The sequence below is a fragment of the Ceratotherium simum genome, chromosome 2 (genome assembly GCF_057802395.1).
Source record: "Ceratotherium simum simum isolate JZ-2026a chromosome 2, ASM5780239v1, whole genome shotgun sequence".
Lineage (NCBI taxonomy): Eukaryota > Metazoa > Chordata > Mammalia > Perissodactyla > Rhinocerotidae > Ceratotherium > Ceratotherium simum.
Genome location: NC_141901.1, coordinates 37,585,433 through 37,611,575, shown reverse-complemented (window position 1 = coordinate 37,611,575; position 26,143 = coordinate 37,585,433). Strand labels below are relative to the sequence as shown.

The following is a 26,143-nucleotide window of genomic DNA, read 5'->3' as shown; positions in this document are numbered from 1 at the left end:
CACTATTCATAGATGACGTGATACTATATATAGAAATCACAGACCCAATCGAAAAACTGTTAGAACTAATAAACGAATTCGTAAATTTGAAGGATACAAAATCAATGTACAGAAGTCTGTTATATTTCTATACACTAATAATGATGTACCAGAAAGAGAAATTAAGAAAACAATCCTATTTACAATGGAATTAATAAGAATAAAATACCTGGGAATAAATTTAACCAAGGAGGTGAAAGACCTATACACCTAAAACTATAAGATGTTGGTGAAAGAAATTGAAGAAGACACAAATAAATGTGAAGATATTCTGTGCTCATGGATTAGAAGAATTAATATTTTTAAAATGTTCATACTACCCAAAGCAATCTATAGATTCAATGTAACCTCTATAAAAATTCCAATGGTATTTTTCACAGAACTATAAAAAACAATTGTTAAATTTGTATGGAACCACAAAGGACCCCAAATAGCCAAAACAATGTTGAAAAGGAAGAACAAAGCTGAAATCATCATGCTCTCTGGTTGCAAATTATATTTCAAATCTATAGTAATCAAAACAGTATTGCATTGGCACAAAAATAGATGTATAGATCAATGGAACAGAATAGAGAGCCCAGAAATAAACCCATGCATATATGGTCAATTAATTTATGACAAAGGAGCCAAGGAGCCAAGAATATACAACAGGTAAAGGGCAGTCTCTTCAACAAATAGTTTTGGGAAAACTGGACAGCAACATGCAAAAGAAGGAAATTGGACCACTGTCTTACACCATACACAAATAAAAATTAACTCAAAATGGATTAAAGACTTGAATGTAAGACCTGAAACTATAAAACTCCTAGAAAAAATAGGCATTATTCTCTTTGACATCAATCTTGGCAATGATATTTTGAATTTGACACCAAAAGCAAAGGTAACAAAAATAAATAAGCGGGACTACATCAATCTAAAAAGTTTCTGCACAGAAAAGGAAAACATCAACAAAATGAAAAGGCAACCTATTGAATGGGAAAAAAAATATTTGCAAATTATCTGTCCAATAAGGGATTAACATCCAAAATATATAAAGAACTCATAAAACTCTTTAGTAAAAAAAAAAAAATCTGATTAAATAGTGGGCAAAAGATCTGAGCAGACATTTTTCCAAAGAAGACATACAGATGGTCAACAGGTACATGAAAAGATGCTCAACATCACTAATCATCAGGGAAATGCAAAACAAAATCACAATATCACCTCACATCTGTTAGAATGGCTATTATTAAAAAGACAACAAATGCTGGTGAGGATGTGAAGAAAAGGGAACCCATGTGCACTGTTGTTGGGAATATAAATTGGTGCAGTTATTGTGGAACAGTATGGAGCTTCCTCAAAATATTAAAACTAGGACTACCACATGACCCAGCAACTCCACTTCTGAGTATTTATCTGAAGAAAATGAAAACACTAACTTGAAAAGCTATATGCACCCTCATGTTCATTGCAGCATTATTTACAATAGCCAAGATATGGAAACAAACTAAGTGTCCATTGATGGATGAATGGATAAAGAAAATGTGTTATATATGTACAATGGAATAGTATTCAACCATAAAAAAAGAATGAAATCTTGACATTTGCAACAATATGGATGGATATTAAGGGCATTATGTTAAGTGAAATAAGTCAGGCAGAGAAGACAAATAGTATATGTTCTCATTTGTATGTGGAATATAAAACAAAAACAAAACATAAAACCAAGCTCATAGATAACAGAGAACAGACTGGTGGTTGCCCGAGGTGGGGGGTGGGAGGTGAGTGGAGTGAGTGAAGGGAGTCAAAAGGCACAAAATGAAGGTACAGTTATAAAATCATGATCATGTGGATGTAATGTACAGCATGGTAACCATAACTCATAATACTGTATTTGAAAGTTGCTAAGAGAGTAAATCTTAAAAGTTCTAATCACACAAAAAAATACTATAACTATGTATGGTAATGAATGTTAACTAGCCTTATTGTGGTGATCATTTCACGACACATACAATTATCAAATCATTATGGTGAATGCTTGAAATTAATATAGGACTTTATGTCAATTATACCTCAATAACAAGAAAACGCATTTCATGATAAAAGTAAGAACTAAGTATATGCTTTTGGAATGAATAAGTATGTAAATCATGTCTCCAGGCCCTGCAACTGAGTACTTCCACACTACATTGCATGCCTCAGATTTGCTTTTGCTGCTGTCATTGCTAGATCTACACCAGTCCATTGCTCTGTCACTTCTCAAAACATACTCCTCTCCTTTGAAATAGAGGCTAGAGTGCAGGATGGAAAAGCACAGGCAATTCTTGCCTTCGAGCAAAGGGTGAAAAGCAAGAACTGCAGGAGGAGGCCCATGGGAGAGGGTTACCATATCTTTTCTGCTGATAGTGTTCATCGCACTGGGGAGTCTAAAATAAGACTAACAAATTCCCCTAGTCTATTGCATGGTTTATCTTTTGGCAAGAGAGTTTTGAGGTCCATTTTCTCCTTGGATCATAGTTTCTAATTAAGGGAAAGCATGACCTGTTTCAGGAGGACTGTGGTAATGGCTCCCTAGGGTGCTGGGTAGCAAAATTACCAAGCAGGGCATCAACACTAATGCTCACATCCAGAAAAATGTCTATTAATAATACTCATCAGGGTTGTAGGTGGATCCGTCCATTCAGAAGAGACACAATGACATCAACACTAACGCTCACATCCAGAAAAATGTCTATTAATAATACTCATCAGGGTTGTAGGTGGATCCATCCATTCAGAAGAGACACAATGAGCACTGTTCAGGGAGTATGGTGGTGAGTGTTTTGTTACTGGCTTGAAAAATTTTAAGACAATAGGAGAAAGATATGTAATACACTGGAATTGAAGCTATTCGTGGAAAATTTCTTGGACGTTTCCTTAAGGACCCTGGACTATGATTAGGAGATAGGATAACTGGATTCAACTATACCCTAGGACTCACATTTTGGGGAATGTGAAATTTTCACATTGGTGACTTGTTCTTCCTTATGTCATAAATAGCTTAAGGAATATGATTCATTAAATTATCTAAAATCTTATGGTATATTTATGCTAACTCATAAATAATAACTAGTTATGCCTTTCATCTTATATTCAATTCAGAAATTGCTGAGATCTTTTTAGAATTGTGATCTATATACAATAAAAGTGAAGGACTGAGGGGTGGTAATAGGGAAATAGCAGGATGGGGAGACAACATAGTGCTCAGGTTGAGGTCTTAAGGTTAGGAAAAAAGGAAAACATTAGAGATATTACAGAATGGTCATGGAAGGTATTCATAGTATCAACCTCAAGAAGGAAGAAAAGTAGGAAATATTTAATTAGAGCTTCTTATGTGTAATTCTAGGCTACATATTTTACTTATGCTGTCCATTAATCCTCATAATATCCCAAATTGCAGAAAACTGAAATTTAAAAAGATTTAATTATTTACTCAAAAAAATACTGCTAAAATAAGAATGTGGATTTGTGACTTTTCACTTCACATCTAGTGCTTTCTTCTGGATACAAATCTTTCTCTAGCTTCCTTGCTCATTTAATACCTCTATCAGCTATGGGACAAATATATATAAATCAGTTGCAGTGATTTATTCTTGTATTAATGTGTTTAATCATTGATTTTTCTCACATATATTTTGAATCTTTGCTATTTGCTAGGAACTCTGATGCTGATGGGGTTAGGGAGCCACATGTGAATGCATGGTGCCTGGCACAAAAACTTTTGTCAAATGAACAACGTGGTCTTTGTATTCTAAGAGCTCAAATTTTCCTTGGCAAAGGTCATTATCTAAAATGTGAAACGTTCTAGAATATATGTTTCATGAGGGTAGGGATCTTTGTTTTGTTAACTGATGTATCCCAAACACTTAATGGTGTGGCTGTGACTTAGAACATACGCATTAAATATTCGTTGAATTTAAAGAAGTGCTATGGGAATGGGACTTGAGAGCAAATGATTTGCTCTTTTCTGAGAGGTCAGATGATCTGCCCAAAGCAGGAAAAGGCATTGCTGTGATATGACATGGCTCACTGCGTGCTCAATGAACTACACGAAGTTCCATGCAATTAAAATATTGGGACAAAATCTGGGAGATGGAAGAGATGAATTTGGAGTATAGTGAGAAACCAAATTATTAATACCCTCCCCCACTTGTTTTTTTTTTTTTTTTCCTGCCAAGGAGTTTGGAGTATTATAAAGCTCACAGGGATTATTATAAGGTTTGGGGTAAGAAGGTAATTGGTTAAATGAAACTTTTAGTGTCTCTGCATTTGCCACTTCTTCTCAACCGAACTGTTTCAATACTCACTTTGCTATCTATTCTCCTATTTCTTGCCACCTTGTCCAAGCAGTTCTGTGTCTGCAATGTTATGCCTCTCATTCTCAGGCCCCTGTATTTTTGCTGCCTAAATCACTCTTGAAAATCATCTCTTCCAATTCACCTTCCCAGGTCAAAAGCAGTGGAAACAAAAATCTATAGACTCCTGCCTTGAATGGATTTGTCTCTTCTAATTTCCCCTCAGGACCTCATATGAGAGAGGAAAGGCAAACAATATTGAAAATAGAGGGCGTCATGGATATTTATTTTTCTTTTTAGAAACACTGAAATTCTTCAAATTTCAGAGTTCTGCCTCTAGAGAAGAGTCAGTCTTGCCCAAAACAGCAGATATGGGAATCAGGGGGCCTGAAGAGGTAAAGAAAGTTTATTTTCCAACAAAGCTGTCAGCCCATTGAGTTGTATATTCTCTGTTCGTAGTTCTACCTGCAAGACAAAGTAAGAAATATAATTTAATTTCCACCCAGCATGCCTGGGCACATGCACACAGACTGAAACAAAAGATTCACTTTAAACAAGGGCTACTCATACTTTGTGTACTTCTCCCAATGTCTTCTCTGTTTCTCTCATCTACTCTATTTGGGTTTTAAAACTACTGGTGTTAATGACTAACTTGATTCTATAATCTCAGTGATGGGATAAGCAAAAGGTTTCAAAATCACTGTTTTAGAATGGCTGATTTGTTTACAAAGAGCCTAGTGAGAAAAATAATCATCAAAGAAAATAACACCATAGTAGCATGCTTCTAATGTAGTTTTAGGCACTTGACATATACGAAAACATTTAATCCTCACATCTGACCTTTTCCAGATGAAGAAACTAACACAGAGAGGTTAAGTAACTTGTCCAAGGTCACACAGTCACCAAATGGAAGAACTGGGACCCAAATCCAAGTTACCTATCTTCAGATTCTATACTTGCATACACTACATAACACTGCCTTCTTAAACCTGATACTATTAGTCCATATTAGACCACCAAATTTTCCTTACTGTAAATATATCCTCATGCATAAATCTGTTACCATAGGGTAGATTTTCAAAAATGGAATTACTGGAAAAAATGGAATGACTGTATTTAAGGGTTTTGATATGTTTTGCACAATTTCTTTCCATAAAGTTATAATCAATTTGTAATCCTATTAGCAAGTATTTCCGTTGCTGGTCATATAACCCAAATCACTACTGCTAATTTGAAGAGTGTAAATGATCCTTCAGTTTAATTTTAACTTGCAGTGTATTTTAAATGAAGTGAAACTAAATTTTATATATTTGATGCATTTTGTTCCTATTTTATACACTGCGTGCTTATATCCATTTTCTACACTGGACTTTTAGGTATTTTTTCCATCAGTTTGTATTTAAGTTTTTTATTAATATTAACATTTTGAAAATATTTTTGGTAATTTTCCATTTGTTGTTTGTTTTCTAATATTTCTGACTGTGTTTTTGTTGCAAATATGAATATTATTTTATGCCATCAATTTGTTGATTATTTACTACTATCTGATAATCTGTCATTATATTTAAGCTTAGCTTTTCAATTTTTCCATCACGTAATACCTTTTATTCTAATCCTTTCATTTTTTTTTTGCATTTCATTGACACACTCAAGAGAGTTTTTAAACATTACATGAGTTGAAGATTCAAGTGGATTTTTTTTTTAAGTATTTATTGCGCTACTATTGTATTTTAGAAACAGTTTATGTGGCGTTAACAGCATCTCATTTTTGAAGATTTATTGAATTTCTCTATGAAACAGTATAGGCATAGTGTCTTTTTTGAGGAGTAGCTCTATGATAATATCCTTTATTTCTTCTAAGTGAATTGACCTAGAATAAATAGCCATTTTTATTTTGACTGAGAATTAATTTTTTCCAGAAATTATCCATTTCTGGATAATTCTGGACTTTCAAATTTCCTTGAAAAGATTTGTACAAAGATTCTATTATGACATCTGAAAATTTCTTTCCTAAAATGGTTGTTTGCCTTGTCATTTTGTACTGTGTATACATGTGCTTTCTCTTTTCTAGTATTTTTTTAGATAAAGTAGTAGTAGATGCATGTTTTGTCTATTTTTTTAACCCAAGAGCCAATGTATGTGTGCGTGTATATATATATTCTAGTGGTTTTCTCTTTTTCTATACTATTTTTATTTTATTTGTATTATTTTTACCTTTTTATTTCTCTTTAATTTATTGCTCTATTTGTAAATTTCTGTTGTTTCATAAAAATTTTTATTTTTTAAAATTTCATATATATATAATTAAGGTATGAGTTTTCCTCTAATCACTGCTTTAAATTAGACCCCATATTCTAATATGTAGAATATAGCTGACATTATTTTATAGAACTTATTTATTTTGCTTTGTATTTCCCCTTTGACCCAACGGTTATGTAATAATATTTTAAAATTATCAGATAAAAGAGGTTTTTATTTTATTATCCATTAATAGTTTATTACAAGGGATTAGGAAATATGTTTGTATTCTTTTCAATTTGTGACATTGCTTGACATTTTTGTTGTGAATTAATATACAGTCAAAATTCATAAATATTAGATGTACCTTGAAAAGAAAGTGTATACTCTTCTATTAGAAGACAAACTCATTGTATACCTGTAAGATATACCTTACTGATCTTGCTGTTTCAGTTTCCTAAATCTTTAGTTATATTTTTCTTCTTGATCTGTTTTGACCAGAGTGGTTTATTAAAGTTACCCATTGTTGGTATGTCTGCCTGTTTCTCCTTGTAAATCTTTTATGAGTTCTTTCCTATGAAGGTTGCACTCTGTTTTGAGGGGACATAAATTCATATCTATTATAATGTCATTGTGAATTGTGTGTGTTAACATTAAAAATATCTTTTGTCATTGTTTTTGTTGTTGCTCGCATAATGATTCTGGTCTTAATTTTAAGTTGTCAAATATCAAGATCATAACCCCTGCTTTTTTGGTTTCTGTGTGCTGGGATTATTTCCCTTTTCTCCATTTTTTAGCCTTTCTGAATCATTTTGTTATGGATGTGTCTTATACAATGCATAGAGTTAAGTTCTGCTTTAAGAATATATCTGATTATTTTTATCTTTAGTCTTTTTTCCTAGACATTCATTATTTGTTTGATCAGTTTTAAATGATAGACATTGAGTCTCATCATTATTTATGCAGCAATAAGTAAAATTTCCCTACTTCACCATTTCTCTGTTCATTCTCTTCTTATTTTTTAAATGTGTTACTCTTTCTTTGCCAAGTACTTAACATTTATGTGCTATTTGGATCTACAGTTAGGTATATTTATTCAGTGTCCACTACCAGTCCTTTAGCCAAATGATCCACCAGACATCTCTGGGTGAATGGATCTCTTCATCTAGTGAGTTCATCAAGAAAAGTTAGTGGTTTTAATATTCCTGGAGTGTTAGTATATTTAAAACTATTTTACTATATCTTTTGTCTGTGAGGACAGTATGTCTATGAATAAAAATCTTTGGTCAAATCTTCTTTCCTTGGATTTCTTGAAAAGCTCCACACTCTCATTATGCATTGTATATTGCTGCCAAGAAATATGATTTCCACATGATTTACTTTTTATTTTTAGTGATCAGTATTTTTGCTCAAAAGTACAGATCATTTTTCCTTGTATTTAAATATAATACTTTAACTGGGATATATCTTATGCTTGACTGTTTTTGGTCAATGTTCATGAATATTTGGATAGTCATGAATCTGAATAAGGTGAAAGGACGACAGATAATTTCAACATGTAGATGCAGATTGTTTTTATTTCAGGGAAGTTTTCTTTACTGGTTTTATTTTTATTTTTTTTTAAAGATTTTATTTATTTTATTTTTTCCCCCCAAAGCCCCAGTGGATAGTTGTATGTCGTAGCTGCACATCCTTCTAGTTGCTGTATGCGGGACTCGGCCTCAGGATGAACGGAGAAGTGGTGCCTCGATGCGCACCCGGGATCCGAACCCGGGCCACCAGCATCGCAGCGTGCGCACTTAACCACCAAGCCACAGGGCCGGCCCTCTTTACTGGTTTTAAATATTGAGTTTGTTTTATAAAGACTCCGATGCTGTGCATGTTGGATCTGCTTTGTCATTCTTCTATGTCTGTTACTTTCTCTCCAATCCTTTAAAGTATGTCTCTATTTTATTTAGTTATATTTAATTAATGATGTTGCTTAGTTTTACAAGGGTTTTCTTCTGTTTGTGGCTGTTTTAGTTTTTGTTATTGTCTTTTGTCATGTTTTGTTGTAGAATTGTAATTTGCTGAACTCTATGAAATATTTACATGATTTGACTGTTTTTCAAGTCTTTAGGTTTATTCTTCCATTTTATTGTGTTCCAGCATGTTTTATACCCTGTTGCTTTGGACATTTTTCTTTTTAATAATCTTTGATCAAAGACAGATTTCTCTCAGACCAATATTCATTAACACATTGAATAAAAAATGACTTCAAAAATAGTCAAGTTTCTTTGCTTTTTTACTGCATAAAAGACTATAGCAAATCTTGACCCCAATTTACATTGCTTTTCCTGCCCCTATGTCCCATATACAATGTTTGTTCTAAAGGCAGTTTATGTATCAGAATTAAATTGCTCTACAACAGACCATATTTTGATCTAAGCGTGATGGACTCCACATGTATCCATAAATAGAGATATTGATGGGTAAGGGAAGTGAAAATGAAAGGTGGTAGGGAAAATTCTGGTTACTTAAGGATATAGTTATCCTGCATATAAATACAGATAATGATTCTTTTGTTCCCATCAGTTTGAATCAGCTAAAAAATGAGTTCTGATTTTTCTTGAATGTCTATATTGTGGTTATTCAAAGGGGGAAAACACGTGAAATAAATAGTCATTTGCAATTTAACTTAATCCATCTGTATTGAATTCAATAGAGCCTCTTTCTCAATCCTCTTCAGGAATATGATCTTCTCTTCTGTTTTTTTAATATATTTATGGCTATATTAACTGTGGGCTGGAGATAGAACTGGGCATTACTAGCATGGTAAACTCTAAGTTGTTAGATTAGAAATGTAAATAATTAATAACTTAAAGTTATTTTACAAAAATTTTTTAATATATAATGTGTTCCAGAAACTCTACAAGACCCCAGACAAGGACTCAAATGATGAAAATTAAATGAATCCTAATGCCCCAAATGTTTTCTTTTAGTGATTAAAATAGCCACATATATGAAAAATTAAATAGCCAATATTATATCTATGAATTTCCTCCAAAATAACCTTTTTAAAATAGCATTACATACCATGATATTCACCCATTTTAACTGTACAAATTAATAGAGTTGTGTAATCATCACCACAATCCAGTTTTAGAACATTTTCATTATCCCAAAAAGATACTTCTTGACTGTTTGCAGTCAATTCTCGTTCTGTCTCATTCCCAGGTTACAACTAATCTGCTTTCTACTGATATAGATTATCCTTTCTTGGACATTTCATATACATTGAATTTTAAATGTGTAGTCTTTTGCACTTGGCTGCTTTCATTTAACATAATATTTTTGAAGATAATTTACATTATGGTATGTACTTATAGTTCATTTCTTTTTATTACTGAATAGTATTCAATTTCATGGCTAGATTAGATTTTGTTTATCCATAAATTTATTTATTCATAAATTGATATGCAATTGGATAGTTTCCTTTATTTAGCTATTATGAATAATGCTGCTATGAACATTCACTTAAAGGTCTTTGTGTGGATAGCATTCACTTCTTTTTGGTATATTCCTAAGAATGAAATTGTTATATTATTATATAAGTTTATATTTACCATTAGAAAAAAACTACCAAACTGTTTTCAAAAGTGACTTCGTAATTTTACATTTCCACCAGCAATACATACGGGTTTCAATCTCTCCACAACCTCATCATCACCCTTAAGTGGCCATTATTTTAGTTATACTCGTTCTAGTGTATGTGAACAGTCACCTCACTGTGGTTTTATTTTGTATTTCCCTAATGACTAATGATATTGAACATATTTTCATATACCTGTTAACTGCTGATATACTTTGATGAAATGTCTATGGAAAGCGTTTGCCCATTTTTTAAACTGCTTGTTTCTCATTATTTAACTGTAAGAGTTATTTATATATTTTGAAACAAATCCTTTATCAGATATATGTTTTGCAAATACATTTTTATTTACGTGTGATGTTCTCTTCCTTTTCATAATGGTACCTTTGAAGTGTATATTTCTGGACTCTCAATTCTGTCCTTTGATCTATATGTATAACTATACATGAGTACCATACTTTCTTGATTACTATATCTTTAGAGTAAGTTTCGAAATCAGAAAATATAAATCCTCCATCTTTACTCTTCATTTTCACATTTTGACTATTCTGATTCCTTTTCATATACATTTTATAACCACTTTGTCAATTTTCACAAGAAAACCTGCTGAAGTTTGATAGAAGTTATGTTGAATCTACAGATCAATTTGCTCAGAGCTGCCTCATAAAAATATTGAGTCTTTTAACCCAAGAAAATGGACGTCTCTTCATTTATTTAATTCTTCTTTAATTTCTCTCAACAATGTTTGGTAGTTTTCCGTGTATATGTCTTGCTCCTCATTTGTTAAATTTGATCCTAAATATTTTTTTAATGTTATTATAAAGAGAATTGTTTACTTTATTTCATTTTTGGATTTTGTGTTGCTAGTTGTAATAAAGCCAGCTCTAGTGGTCTAGTGGTTAAGATTCGGTGCTCTCACCACTGCAGCCTGAGTTCATTTCCCGCTCAGGGAACCACACCACCCATCTGTTTGTTGTCATACTGTGGTGGGAGCGAGCTGCCATGCTGCATAAAAACTATACCACTGATATTTCAAACATCAGCAAGGTCACTCATGGTGGACAAGTTTTAGCAGAGCTTCCAGACTAAGACAGACTAGGAAGAAGGACCAGGCCATCCACTTTGGAAAAAGAAGATGGCCATGAAAACTCTTGAATAGAAGTGAAGCATTGTCTGATATAGCACCAGAAGATGAGAGGATGGCACAAAAAAAGACCAGACAGGGTTCTGCTGTGCTGTACACAGGGTCTCTAGGGGTCTGAATCCACTCAATGACACTAGCAACAACAAAAGTTGTAGAAACCAGAATAATGGCCCTCCAAAAATGTCCATGTTATAATCCTTGGAATATATGAATAAGTTAGGTTACATGAAAAAGGAGAATTAAGGTTGGAGACAGAATTAAGTTTGCTGATCCACTGACATTCAGATAAAGAGATTATCCTGTATTATTTGAGTGTATCCATGTAGTCACAGGGTTTTAAAAAGCGGAAGAGAGAATCAGAGAGTCAGAGAGAGATATAACTGTGCTGGTTGACGAAGGAGGAGGGGGACCATGAATCAATGAATCTGAGAAGGTGCTAGACTGGAAAAGGCAAGATTCTCCCTACACCTCCAGAAAGGAGCATAGGCCTCTATACCTCAGATTCTTATATCCATGTACCTGAATAAGTTTTACCGCTTCACTCTTTATTGCAGGTCACGGCAGAAAACCTCACCATGGTCACTGAATTTGTGTTGATGGGTTTTTCGAGCCTTGGTGAAATTCAGCTGGCCCTCTTTGTGGTTTTTCTCCTTCTGTATATTGTCATTCTCACTGGTAATGTCACTATTATTAGTGTCATCTGCCAGGATCAAAGCCTTCACACCCCAATGTACTTCTTCCTCGGCATTCTCTCAACATCGGAGACATTCTACACCTTTGTCATCCTTCCCAAGATGCTCATCAATCTTCTTTCTGTGGCCAGGACAATCTCCTTTATCTGTTGTGCCATTCAAATGTTCTTCTTTCTTGGTTTTGCTATTACCAACTGCCACCTATTGGGAGTGATGGGTTATGATCGCTACTCTGCCATCTGTCATCCTCTGCATTACCCCATCCTTATGAATTGGCAGGTCTGTGGAAAATTGGCAGCTGCCTGTGGAATTGGAGGCTTTTTGGCCTCACTTACAGTAGTAAATTTAGTTTTCAGCCTCCTTTTCTGTGGTGCCAACAAAGTCAACCACTACTTCTGTGACATCTCCCCAGTCATTCATCTGGCTTGCACCAATACAGGTGTTCATGAATTTGTCATATTCATCTGCGGGGTTCTTGTACTTGTGATCCCATTTTTGTTCATCTGTGTTTCTTATCTCTGCATTCTAAGGACGATCCTAAAGATTCCCTCTGCTGAAGGCAGACGCAAAGCTTTTTCCACCTGTGCTTCTCACCTCACTGTTGTTATTGTTCATTACGGCTGTGCTTCCTACATCTACCTGAGGCCAACAGCAAACTATGTGTCCAGCAAGGACAGGCTGATGTATACCATTGTGACTCCATTATTAAACCCTATGGTATATAGTCTCAGAAACAAGGATGTCCAAGTTGCTCTCAAAAAAGTGTTAGGAAGGAAAGGATATAATTGAAATATTATTATATTTTAGATTCTATAATAAATAATACCCTCCTTTTTTCATGCATATTATATCTATCATCAATTCATTGAAATATTAGTTCTTTATAAAATATATACCACAAAATATATTTTTCTCCTCACAATCCCTTTAAATCCAATCTGTAGGGTATTATTTTTCAGCTTCTGAGATGAAATCTCAGAGTATTGTTCAAATCTAAATGTCCAGTTCACTGTAATAACAGTAAATTGCATTTAATGCTAAAATTTATCCCTTTGTCTTATGTTGGTATTCTTTAATTTGTGAATCCTACATTGGGGCCAGTGGAGTTTCACTTATTTATTAGCTCTGTCAGCTACCGCATTTTTCTCTACTAACTTTCATGACTGATCCTCAAGGATTACATTGGGGAGAGAGAAGGAATAGGTGGAGGAATTTTCTTCCATGACTGTTACTGTCATGCTCTGGCAATGGTGCTCTCAGGGCTTTGAAGATGTTTCTGGAAGCATTTCCTACTTGGAGCTTTTACCAACTTTCTTGTGACAGGGTGGAAGCTGCCTCTGGCTTACAGTTTGTGAGTTTGCCTCTTAATCCTGAGAGTTCACCAATTTTCTGAGTCACATCTCTTTGGAGGTTCTTAGGTAAATCCATTTTAAGTGATTCCAGATTAACTTTTTCTCTCAACTAGCCCATATCTGATCCAAAACGAAATTTTTGCCCCTCCCCAGTCAGAGGAAGTGCAGGCATTTCTGGCCCTGCTCTGGTACTTCACTCCAATAGCCACAGACTCCTGCATTCAGATTTCTCACGTACAATCAGATACCAATCCACTCTGTACATTTAACTCCAGGGGATACATGCCAAAGTCTTGAGGTAGTTCTTCTTTTGAAGTGAGATAAAATACCAAGGACTCCAATGGCTTCCTCCAAAGAATATATTTCCATCCCTTTTTAACTGAACTTTTTTATTTTTGAAAGTAATTGGCACGTTTTCCTCCTTCTGCTTTTGTGCCTCGATTGAAGCTAAGTTAGAAAAACTCCCTTTTTTACATTATGTGCCACTACTGCCTGTTTTTACTCTAGAATAAGGTGCTATGAAAGGGTTTATTGGAAAATATTGGGTTCAAAAATTTTTTATAAAAAGAATCAAATAGTCGGCCTGACCAGTGGCCTGATCACCTTAATCATTCTAGTCCACATCTTGCAACAGACATTTCTTTGATGATCTGTTGAAATCAACATGCAAACATCAAATTATCCTTATGCACATTGGAGGGGGATACTTCCTTACAATTTAAGGAGTTTGAAGAGTATCAAAAGCTCATTCATAGACCCAACTCATGAGGTTTCTTGTTCATGGCCAATCTCAACTAAATCATTTCACTCTATTGTTACCATTTTATCTTTTCTTTTCTACTTTTGACATTTTGTTGTACTGCTCCTTTTTACCTGTTTAAGGAATTACTTATATCCAACGGTCACAGATTTTATGTTTTATAATTTGATTATAATGGCAGGAAAGTTAATTGGCATTCTTGGAACTACGTACTAGATTTGCTTAACAGATTTAACTTCTCCTTCAATGATGAATTTCAGAAAAACTCACCATGGGGTAAACAGAGATGCTGTTCTGGTTAGAAAAGTGCATACAACTAAACTAGAATAGTGCTGTTTTGTTATGTCACATGCATTAAAAAAAATTAGGAGGAACTGTCTATAATTTAAAGTTTCTGAATATAGAGTATATAGACATCAAAAAATTAAATTCTATACTGCAGGAAGTTGCAGTAATTAAGTAGGAAGCTCCATAAATGGACTTTCCACTTAACACCTTGGTCAAATTTCATGTAAAATGACTGAGTTTCATGTCCACCACTAGTGCATAGAGTATTTTCCACAGCAACATGACATTAATGTGATTTTTTAAAGTTTTCATCTATCTTACTGTATAGGTCTAATTTCCTATTATCTTCTTCATGTGTGGATCTCCAGAGTAACTTTTTATTTAACTTTTATCTTTTCCTCAGTGTTTCTATAGTATCAGTCTTAGAAGAGAAAGAATTGTTGTTCTTTGTTGACAAGTTTGTTTATTACCCATATAAAAGAATCAGGTTCCCTGTGTCAAAGCAAAACTGTGCTAGACAATGTTAAACAGGTAAGGAAGACTTTATTCAAGATTATTATTATTTTTTTTTTAATATTTTTTTTTTTTGTGAGGGAGATCAGCCCTGAGCTAACATCCGTGCTAATCTTCCTCTTTTTGCTGAGGAAGACCAGCTCTAATCTAACACCTATTGCCAATCCTCCTCCTTTTTTTCTCCCCAAAGCCCTAGTAGATAGTTGTATGTCATAGTTGCACATCCTTCTAGTTGCTGTATGTGGGACGCGACCTCAGCATGGCTAGAGAAGCGATGCGTCGGTGCACGCCCAGGATCCGAACCCCAGCTGCCGGTAGCAGAGCGCGCGCACTTAACCACCAAGCCACCGGGCCGGCCCTCAAGATTATTTTAATAGAAGAGAGGGCCGGCCCGGTGGCTTGGTGGTTAAGTGCGCGCGCTGCAATGCTGGTGGCCCGGGTTCGGATCCCGGGTGCGCATCGAGGCACCACTTCTCCGTCCATCCTGAGGCCGAGTCCCACATACAGCAACTAGAAGGATGTGCAGCTATGACATACAACTATCTACTGGGGCTTTGGGGGAAAAAATTAAATAAATAAAAATCTTTAAAAAAAAAAAAAAAAAAAGAAGAGAAAGCCAGAACTCAGTCTGATCTTGGAAACTCTACTATAACAAAGAGTGAGAAGACTTTTAAAGGCTGAGATGAGCTAATGGAAAAGTACTGGAGGACCTTAGACCACCTGTGTTTGCTGATTGGCTTTATCAAAAGGAAAAATAAACTTCTCATAGCTTTATGACAGGAAGTTAGGTTCCTATTCTCCCAAAGAAACTGGAATATAGGAACAATATCTTCCTTGATGATCCTATGTCAAAGGGATTTTTCCATGTCCTTGAGAAAGACAGTCCTGGGTTATAAAACTGATGAGGGACTCTTAGAAAGATTTACATCTCAGAAGGACAGAGAATTTACAATTATAAGTTTGCTAAAGTAAATGCTCTAAGAAAAGGGAGGTCACGGCTCTAGAGTCAGCAAGAAACCTGTCTAAAGTTTAGTCAATCTGAAGGAAACGTTAAGCCTGTCCTGATCACCTGTGCTCTGGGTCCCTTTCCTGTAACACACACTACATACTGTATGTTCAGGAGTCACCCAGCCCTTTTCACATTTCCCTGTGGGATTTGGGGCTCAACACAAGGTTCAATCCTCTGTCTACTGCAGTTACTGTAAGTAATAAGCTGTCCTTTGTGTTTGACCTAGGAGTCTTCTACTGAAATTTTAGCAGACTAACTTCTTAGCTTGCAACTAGTACAAAATTTCAGACTTTTCACAGTTCCTCACACGAAACTTGATTAACTTAAGTAAGCATTAATGATAATGCTTACTTGAAAGTTAGTGGACAGTTCATGTATGTGAAGAAAGACCCATAACCAGACCTTTTGAAGGAAACAGAGCAACTCCAAAAATCTCAGCTGTAGGATCTTGTTAATCATCTCTTCAGGAATTGTCATTGAACAGTTTCCATCCTTCTCTGTCTACTCTTGTTTTTAACCATGGGGGAGAGAAAATGATTTGCCTCAGTGCGGTCACAAGCCCAAACTCGTGGTCAATGAGATAACTCCCTGTAATTCATTTCCCCAATTGGTTTACATGGAGTCAGAGAGAGAAAGTTCCCTGAAAGTGGGATGCTAAACAAATCAAACTAACAGATCTCCATTAGATTTCACTGCTAGGTTTTCAAATGTGTACACATGTGTTTGCACACACAGAGATATCTTTTTATTTACATAATTACAAAAAATGTCCATATTTACTCTAATAAAATACTATTTACTGAAGACTTACTAAATATTACATAGTTTTTCTAGTTAAAGTATACATTAGTGAAGAAAAATGAAGAATCCTGCCTTCATGGATCTTATGTCATAGTGAAGAGAAGAAATAATAAATAACAAACAGGATAAATTAGTAAGTTTTATAATATGTTAGAATATTATTTGTGCTATGGAAGAAAAGTTGAGCAAAGCTAGTGAGTGAGACTTGGGAGTGATGATTTTATTTCGGGTATCCAGGAAGGCCTCATTAAGAAGGACACATTCAAACAAAGACATGACAGAGGTGAACAAGAGCATTATTGTGGCATAAAATGTTTCTCCTTTTTGTTCACCTTTACATAACTAAAATTCAGTATTCATCCCCACACAAAAGTGCCTCTCTGGGAGTTAGAGGATCCAGCATCATACACCAAGGGGCCTGGGGATGAGTCTTTCCCACCTGTACATTGGGTAATAGGTAGACAGACCTTGTTATAGGCTATGAAACTGGCAAGAATCTGTGAATTGGCTTCAGACCCTCTTGGTTGCAGTTGAGGAACACTTGAAGTGGGATGACTTGGGCAGACAGCCAAGGATAAAAGAACATTTGTGAAGTCCTGGTTTACTGAGGAGAGATTTTAGCACTCTGTTGGAGGAAAAAAAAAACAAACACAAAAACAAATAAACAAGTTAGATGAATTGGAGTATTTAGGAGGGAATTTTTCAGTACCATCCCTCACCCAAGGCAGCACAGCATGGGATTAACTACCTGGCAAAAACCTCTCCCAAAAGGGAAAGAGAGAAATGAATGAGTGCCTAGTTTCCCCACCTTGTGGGATGTTGCTGGAGAAACCCATTTCTCTCTGAGAGCACTCAGAGTGTTGAGTCAGGACTTCCATGACTGAGTGGAGAGAGGAGGTGGTGAAAGGTAGATAAGAATATCAGAAGGCATTTAAGGAATGTGATTTCTGCTGACTGTGTTCAGGACTCCAGCAGTAAGCCCACCTACAAGCCACTGGGAAAACCTCACTTGAGGGTCTCCCCAACTGGGCTGTGGGCACCTCCAACACTTTAAGTGCCAAACCCACACCGCCTTCAAATCCACAGCCAGCTCGTGCACGCACCCAAGGTAGCTGCTGGAATAAGTTTAGTAGACAGGGAGAGCACAACGAAAGCGGGAGAGGGTCTATGGGCAAGGGAGAAAGCACAAAGTTGACCTGTAGTGCCACCCTTAGAAAACAAAAGAGTGGTTCCTATCATCTAGTTTGTTGTAAAATCTAGAAAAAGCCATACTAAGCTCAAGTATTCTGCCACAAGAGGGAGAAAGAAGGATGGAGCAGCTGTATCCATACGAGATCAGAGAAAGCCCAAGATATAAACAGGACCTACAAAAAGTATCTCCCATCTTTAGGTAGCTAGTAAAGATTGGATGAGGTAACAGCTACATCAAATGCAGAAACAACAATGTAAAACTCCAAGGAAAATAAAGAATCAAGGAAACATGACATCACCAAAAGATCACAATAACCTTCTAGTAACCAAACCCCAAAACATGAAAATATGCAATTTACTCAATAATGAATTCAAAATATCTGTTTTGAGGAAACTCAATGAGGTATAAGAAAACACAGAAAAACAATTCAATAAAATTAGGAATACAATACATAAACAAAGTGAAAAACTTAATAAAGAGACAGAGGTCATAAAAAAGAGCCAGACAGGGGCTGGCCCCATGGCCAAGTGTTTAAAGTTCTGCATGTTCTGCTTCAGCAGCCCAGGTTTGTGGGTTCAGATCCTGAATATGACCTACCCCACTTGTCAGCCATGCTGTGGAGGCATCCCACATACAAAATAGAGGAAGATTGGCACAGATGTTAGCTCAGGGCTAAACTTAAGCAAAAAGAGGAAGATTGGCAATGGATGTTAGCTGAGGGTGAATCTTCATCAGAAAAAATAAAAAAGAGCCAAACAAACTCTGGCACTAAAGAATTCAGTGAATAAAATTAAAAATGCAATGCAGAGCATCAAAAGCAGAATAGACAAGACAGAAGATAGAATCAGTGATTTAGAGGATAGGCACTTTGAAATAACCCAGTCAGAGGAGAATACAGAAAAATGTATGAAAAATCAAAGAAAGCCTATGTGATCTATGGGACACCATCAAAGGAACAAATGTCAAAATCATTGGATTTCCAGCAAGAGAAGAGAGGGAGAAGGGGGTAGAAAGTTTATTTAAAGAAATAATAGCTGGGAACTCATCAAACCTCCAGAAAGACTTGGACATCTGAGTTCATGGAACTAATACATTATCTTATTATTTCAATTCAAAAATATCTCTTCCAAGACACATCATAATGAACTTTCAAAAATCAAAGACAAAGAGAGAATCCTAAAAGTAGCAAGGGAAAAAAATCGTAACCTACAAAGGAACCTCCATTAGGCTAGCAGTGCATTTCTCAGAAGAAACTTTACAGGTCAGGATAGAGTTGGATGATATATTCAAAGTGCTGAATGAAAAAATTGCCAGCCAAAAATATTCTATCTGGCAAAGTTATCCTTCAGAAATGGAGGTTAAATGAAGATTTTGCCAGAAAAATAAAAATTGGGGGAGTTCATCATCACTAGACCTGCCTTGCAAAAAATGCTGAAAGGAATTCTGTAAGCAGAAATGAAAGGATACTAATTAGTAACAAGAAAATACATAATACACTGGTTAGGTAAATATATAGTCAGATTTAGAAAATTTGAATTCTGCAATATGATGGTGTGTTAACCACTCAACTATAGTACAAAGTTTAAAATAAAAGAATATATTAAAAATAAGTATCTCTACTATGATTTATTAACAAATACACAATATAAAAGGGTTAATTGTGACACTAAAAACTAAAAAGAAGGGAGTAAAAGGGTAGAACTTTTTATGCAAAGTTACATCGCTATTAGTATAAAATGGACATTCACGTATATATTTTGTGTAAGCCTCATGGTAAACACAAAACAAAAACCCATAGTAGATTTACAAAAGATAAAGAGAAGGGATTCAGAACACACCACCATGAAAAATCACCAATTCACAAAGGTAGGAAGAATGAGAGGAAAAAAGGAAAAAGGGGACAACAAAGAGCCAAGAAACAATTAATAGGATGTCATTAATAATCCTTTACTTATCAATAATTACTCTAAATGTAAATAAATTGAATTCTTTAATCAAAAGGTACAGAGTGTCTGAAAGGATAAGAAAACAAGACAAACTATATGCTGCCTACAAGAGACTCACTTCAGACTCATTCATTCACACATAGAATGAAAGTGAAGAGATGGAAAAAGATTCCATGCAAGTGGAAACCAAAAGAAAGCAAGCGTAGCTAAAGGTACATCAGGTAAAATAGATTTTAAGCCAGAATTGATACCAAGAGACAAAGATCATTATATAATGATAAATGGATCAACTCATCAAGAAGATATAACAATTGTAAATATATATGCACCCAACATTGGAGCACCTAAATATATTAAGCAAATACTAACGGGTCTGAAGGGAGAAATAGACAACAATACAATAATGGTGGGTGACTTCAATATGTCACTTTTGGCAAAGGATGGATCATCCAGACAAAAAAACAACAAGGAAACACTGAATTTGAACCTACTTTATACCAAATGCACCTAACAGATATACATATAAGAATAGCAGCAAATACACATTCTTCTTAAGTGCACACAGAACATTCTCCAGGATAGAAATGTGATATGCTACAAAACAAGTCTTAGCAAATGTAAAAGACTGAAATTATACCAAGTATCTTTTCCAACCACAATGGTATGAAACTAGAAATCAACAAGAAGAAAAGAGCTGAAAAATTTACAAACACGTGGAAGTAAACAACACACTCATGAACAAAGAATGAGTCAAAGAAGAAATCAAAAGGGAAATTAAAAAAAAAAACTCAAACAAATGAAAATGGAAACACAATATGCCAAAACTTCTGGGATGCTGCAAAAGCAGTTGTTAGAGGGAAGTTTAGAGTGATAAATGCATACATCTAGAAAAAAGAAAGATCTCAAATAAACAACTTAACTTTGCACCTCAAGGAACTAGAAAAAGAACAAACTAAGTCCAAAATTAGCAGAAGGAAGGAAATAACAAAGATCAGAACAGAAATAAATAAAATAGAGACTAAAAAGATCAATAGAAAAGATCAACAGAGAAAGATCAATAAAACCAAGAGTTGGTTTTTGAGAACATAAACAAAGTAGACAAAGCCTTAGCTAGACTCACGAAGGAAAAAAAAGAGAGCTCAAATATATATAGTCAGAAATGAAAGAGGAGATGTTATAACTGATACCATAGAAATACATAGGATCATAGGAGACTACTGTGAACAATTATATCCCAACAAATTGGATAACCTAGTAGAAACAGATAAATTCCTGAAATATATAACCTACAAGAATGAATCATGATGAAATAAAAAATTTAAACAGACCAGTAATGGCTAAGGAGATTGAAGCAGTAATCAAAAACCTCCCAACACAGAAAAGCTCAGGATTGGATGGTTTCACTGGTATATTCTACCAAACATTTAAAGAAGAATCGATGCATATCCTTCTCAAACTCTTCAAAAAATTGAAGAGAAAGGAACAGTCCCAAACTCATTTTATGAGGTCAGAATTACCCTGATACCAAAGCCAGATTGACAGGAATAACAAATTGAAAACTCTGCAACCTCTCCTGTCAAGAAAGGCTTTCCTTTCCCCATAGTAGATATTTGATATTCACATCACTTCAAAGCAAAAGAAAACTACAACTTTTTTTTTTGAGAGATATAATAGGCACTTTCTTAGACTACTTACCAAAGGTAGCAGATATAAATTATTTTCCTTAAAATTAGCACTCTAGTTAAATGTAACATTTTATGAAACACTTCAGGTAATCTTTGTTTTCAAGCTTCTATTTTAGTTGTTTATTATTGAAAAGATACTAACTGGTGTGGGGTATCCTGCCAGAGCAAGTAGAATGCCAGTTTTAATCTCAATTTTTTTCTCTTCTTTTTCCACTTTTCTGGTGACAAAATTGCCTTTAAATCACTGATAAATTTACAGAGGCAGGTATGTCGATGCGCTTGAAAAGGTATATAGAGGGAATCCCGGAATTGTGAGGGTATTTGGCCTTAGAAAAAGTGATTTGTCCTATTCATATCCCCGTGGAGAAAAGAGAGATGATGACTTGGGGTCTCAGATGCCTACCCAACCCAGTAAGTGCTGACTCAGCATTCCTGAGGCAGTGGGTGGTTCAGGACAGGGTTGTAAATGGTAATTAAAGAAGGACAGAGCTAAAACTCAGGAAGTACATGTGTGAGGGAGCTTTTATTTATCTGGGGGAATTGAATTAATGTCCCTCAAAGAAACATGGAGCTTGGGAAGCCCTTTGTAACTAGTGAGTGGACCAGCACTGCCTATCAGTCCTATAGGAGCAACTCTGCTAATGACATTGTGAGTGGCAGGAAGGACTAGCAGCACATAGAGAACCAACCTTCTCTCCGCTTTTGCATGGAAACCATTTTGACTCTCCTTTTAAATGTGTGAATCCCAAGAGTTTCTAAAAAATTCAGTTTAGAAGACCTCAAGAAGGAAATAGTGAATTTCTTGCTAATAAGGCAAGTGGGGGGGTTGAACTATAACTTGGGAAAACAAGCATTGTAACTGTATATACACTTTGAGTTGGAGAGCACTTCATAAAATCATATGACCTAAGTAGTACTTAAGGAAAATTAATCAACTATACATCCACTCTTTTAGCATAATTCACTTTTTTGATTTTTGTTTTTTGTTTCACTTATTACATCTCTATATCATCCACAGGAAAAAAAATATTTGTACATTGTTGAAAACATACAGTAGAAACCCTGTCCTCTGACCCAATAGGTCAGGTAGTTGGTTGATTAATTCAAAAAGTTTGGTAGAGTAGAAAATCAAAAGAATGACTCTTATATAATTAAAATGTTTTATTTCAACTCAAAATGCATAAGTATACACATTTTTACAAATATTTTCATTTAGGAATAAGGCTTTTACTTTGAGTATTGGACTACATGGTCAGAGCTCTTTGGAGCATATCTAGGATAAGCTCACCCATAATTCGTTAGAAAAATTCTGATGAATTTACACTTGCAAAATAATCTAAGTAAATAACACTTCTAGATTTTGAAGATTTTCTTTTCTTCTGTGATTTTCTTGCTCATATTTAACCTTTCCAAAACACTCAACCTAGCTGTATTAGAAAGAAATGATCTTTTGTGCAATCATACTGCACCAGGCTACATAGTACAAAATTAAATTTCAGAAGGAGAATAAACAGAATAATAAATACAACCATCATAGATAGTGTTGAGAACAAACATATACGATTTAACTTATAAGGGCTGAAATATGCAGGCACACTAGAAAGTAATCTACTAGACACAAGTGTTCATTGTGCCGTGGGAATCAGGCAAGGTTCTTTACAGAGGAAGTAGAACATGTTGGTTAACTTACTATATAAAAACATTTTCCTTGTTTATATATAATTTTCACAGTCATACAATTAATGATAGTTTTTCCTTTGTGTGGTGCAACATAATTTTAACAAATCAGGAGATTTTTATTCTAGATGAGTTGGGTCGCTGGACAGAAAAAGGGTTTAGTTAACAGTACCCGAGTCTCTCAAGCAGAAGACAAGCACTGTGCTAACTAGATAATTCACATATTCACTCAAAAAAACATCAGCTGCCGAGATGAAAAAATTCAAGGCACATCAGTTCCAATAGTTTGAAATATCACGTCTCAAATTACATGGCTTGTAAACAATAGAGTTTGGATTTAAAATCAATTCTGTTTAGTATTTATAGTTGAAATTATTACAATAAAATGTTAGATTCATATAAGTTTTACATTATGACCATCGTAGGGTTGGCCAACTGAAAGATTAGGGCCATCTCTGCCTCTTCGGAGTGCTGTGTTCCACTTGAGCAGCAAACGTGAGGCTGTCATTATCGGTTGTTTTATGTCCATTATTAACATCCACTAAAAACTTAAAGATATCACTATGAAAATTAAAGAAAAACTACAAAAACCAAAATGTTTAATTTATAATTAACATAATAAAAATAGTATCAAATTTTGAAAAAAATCTACAGTTCTGGTAATATTGATTGATATTTTTGTCACTGGAAAACTCAGTTACTTAGTATGGAAATCTTGTTTACCACTTCAGGCTCAGTTCAAATTTCCTTTCCCCTCTTTTCCTCTTACTTATTCCAAACTTTTTTTCATTCAGAAGGAATAAATATTTGTTCTTTTGGTTCTCATAACTCTTTGTTTATATCCTTTTAACAGATCTGATTATCTTTATTATCATAGTTTTTTTCATTGCTCGTCTTTCTACTTACCCACTCCTCCATCTCCATAATATATCAGTTTATTCATCTTAATTTTTCTACTTTGCATGGAACCTGGTACCTAGTGGGTTTACTACTAGGTGAATGCCTCTGTCCTAGATAAGATGCTTCTCGTAACTTCAGATCCAATTCTCTCTATCCAACCAGAAAAGCAGTCCTTGGCATCCTTTCATTTTGAGTACTGTGTCTTTCTTTCTTTTTTTTTTTTTTGTGAGGAAGATCAGCCCTGAGCTAACATCCATGTTAATCCTCCTATTTTTCCTGAGGATGACCGGCTTTGAGCTAACATCTATTGCCAATCCTCCTCCTTTTTTTCCCCAAAGCCCCAGTAGATAGTTGTATATCATAGTTGCACATCCTTCTAGTTGCCATATGTGGGACGCGACCTCAGCATGGCTGGAGAAGCAGCGAGTAGGTGCGTGCCCGGGATCCAAACCCGGGCCCCCAGTAACGGAGCGCGCGCACTTAACTGCTAAGCCTCGGGGCCGGCCCCTGTGTCTTTCCTTAAAGAAACTATTATGTTTTTCTCTTTTTGGTAAGTGAGAGTTTTTCTTTTTTTTTTTTTTAATTGACTTGCACTTTTTAGTGGGAGGAAAGAGAAAGGCAACATTGGTTTTAGTCCTTGAAAACATTGTCCAAGTCATGACTGAACTGATAAAAGGACAGAGAAAATTTCATGCCTTTGACTTCTTCTGTGACTTCTCTAGCTAATTTAAATTTTTTGTTAGATCACCTTGGTTGCCACAGGCATTCCCACAACTCTTTTCAGTGCAGTCTTCACCTCCTGGTTCCTCAAACTGTAGACAAGAGGATTAAGCAGAGGAGTAACCACAGTGTAGGTCACTGCCACTAACTGATCCTTGTCTGAGTCAGATTTGGACTTGGGCCGAAGGTAGATGATGGAGGCACAACCGTAGTGGACAAAGACCACTGTGAGGTGTGAGGCACAGGTGGCAAAGGCCTTCCTTTTGCCCTCAGCCGAGGGGATCTTCAGGATGGTGTTAACAATGAAGCCATAGGATATGAGAATTAACAAAAAAGGCACCATGATTACCAGGATGCTGAGGCTGAATAGAGCCAGTTCTTTTACATGGGTGTCTGTGCAGGCCAACTTAATAACAGGCGCCATGTCACAGAAATAGTGGTTGACCCTATTGGGGCCACAAAAAGGCATGTCACGGATGAGGTTGGTGGCCACCAAAGCAATAAAGAAACCGATGAATCCCGACAGAGAAACTAACCCTAATCCTAGCCTTTTGTTCATGATGAGTGTGTACCTTAAGGGGTGGCAAATTGCCACATAGCGATCATATCCCATTACGGCAATGAGAAAGCAGTTGGTACAGGCAAAGCCAAGGAAGAAGAACAGCTGGGTGGCACAGGCCGTGAAAGAGATAGTCTTGGTGGCTGAGAGCAGGTGGACCAGTAGCTGAGGGATAATGACAAAAGTGTAGCAGGATTCGGAAAAGGAAAGGATGAATAGGAAACCATACATGGGAGTGTGTAGAGTCTTGCTGAAGTGGATAACAGCCATGATGATTGCATTGGCCACCAGGATTGTCAAGTACAGGAGAAAGAAGATGATAAAAAGCAGGAGTTGGAGCTCCCCTAGACTAGAGAAGCCCACCAGGATGAACTGTGAAACCACAGTGGTTTTATTGAAAGCTTTCATCTCAATAACTTCTTTCTGTGAGTTTAGGAGAGACAAAATGATAAGTATCATTGTAACAAAAACATTTTCCCAATGCTTTCACGTTGAGTATCATATTTTTAGATCCAGAATATTGATAGATCTCTGTCTCTGTCTCTCTCTCTCAATCTATCTAAATATAGATATTCCCTTTGATGATTTTTATAAGAAATTGTTAATCTCCAATTATAGGAGACTGATTAGCTATATTACAGAAATATACAGAGACTAAAAGAAGCAACCATTTGATATTTCCAA

At 35.4% G+C, this 26,143-nt stretch overlaps 2 protein-coding genes across 2 annotated transcripts; one reads left to right on the top strand and one right to left on the bottom strand.

Annotated features, from left to right (window-relative positions):
• The first annotated feature begins 4,711 nt into the window (after positions 1-4,711).
• LOC101395389 (olfactory receptor 10R2) lies at positions 4,712-12,846 on the top strand. Its single transcript, XM_087419071.1, has 2 exons — positions 4,712-4,747; positions 11,920-12,846. The coding sequence occupies exons 1-2, from the start codon at positions 4,724-4,726 to the stop codon at positions 12,844-12,846; spliced, it is 951 nt and encodes a 316-aa protein (XP_087275197.1). The 5' UTR covers positions 4,712-4,723.
• Positions 12,847-24,919: 12,073 nt separating this feature from the next.
• Positions 24,920-25,867, bottom strand: LOC101404613 (olfactory receptor 10T2). The gene has a single exon (XM_004442754.1). It carries the CDS (start codon positions 25,865-25,867, stop codon positions 24,920-24,922), a length of 948 nt encoding a protein of 315 aa, XP_004442811.1.
• Between the last annotated feature and the right edge of the window lie 276 nt (positions 25,868-26,143).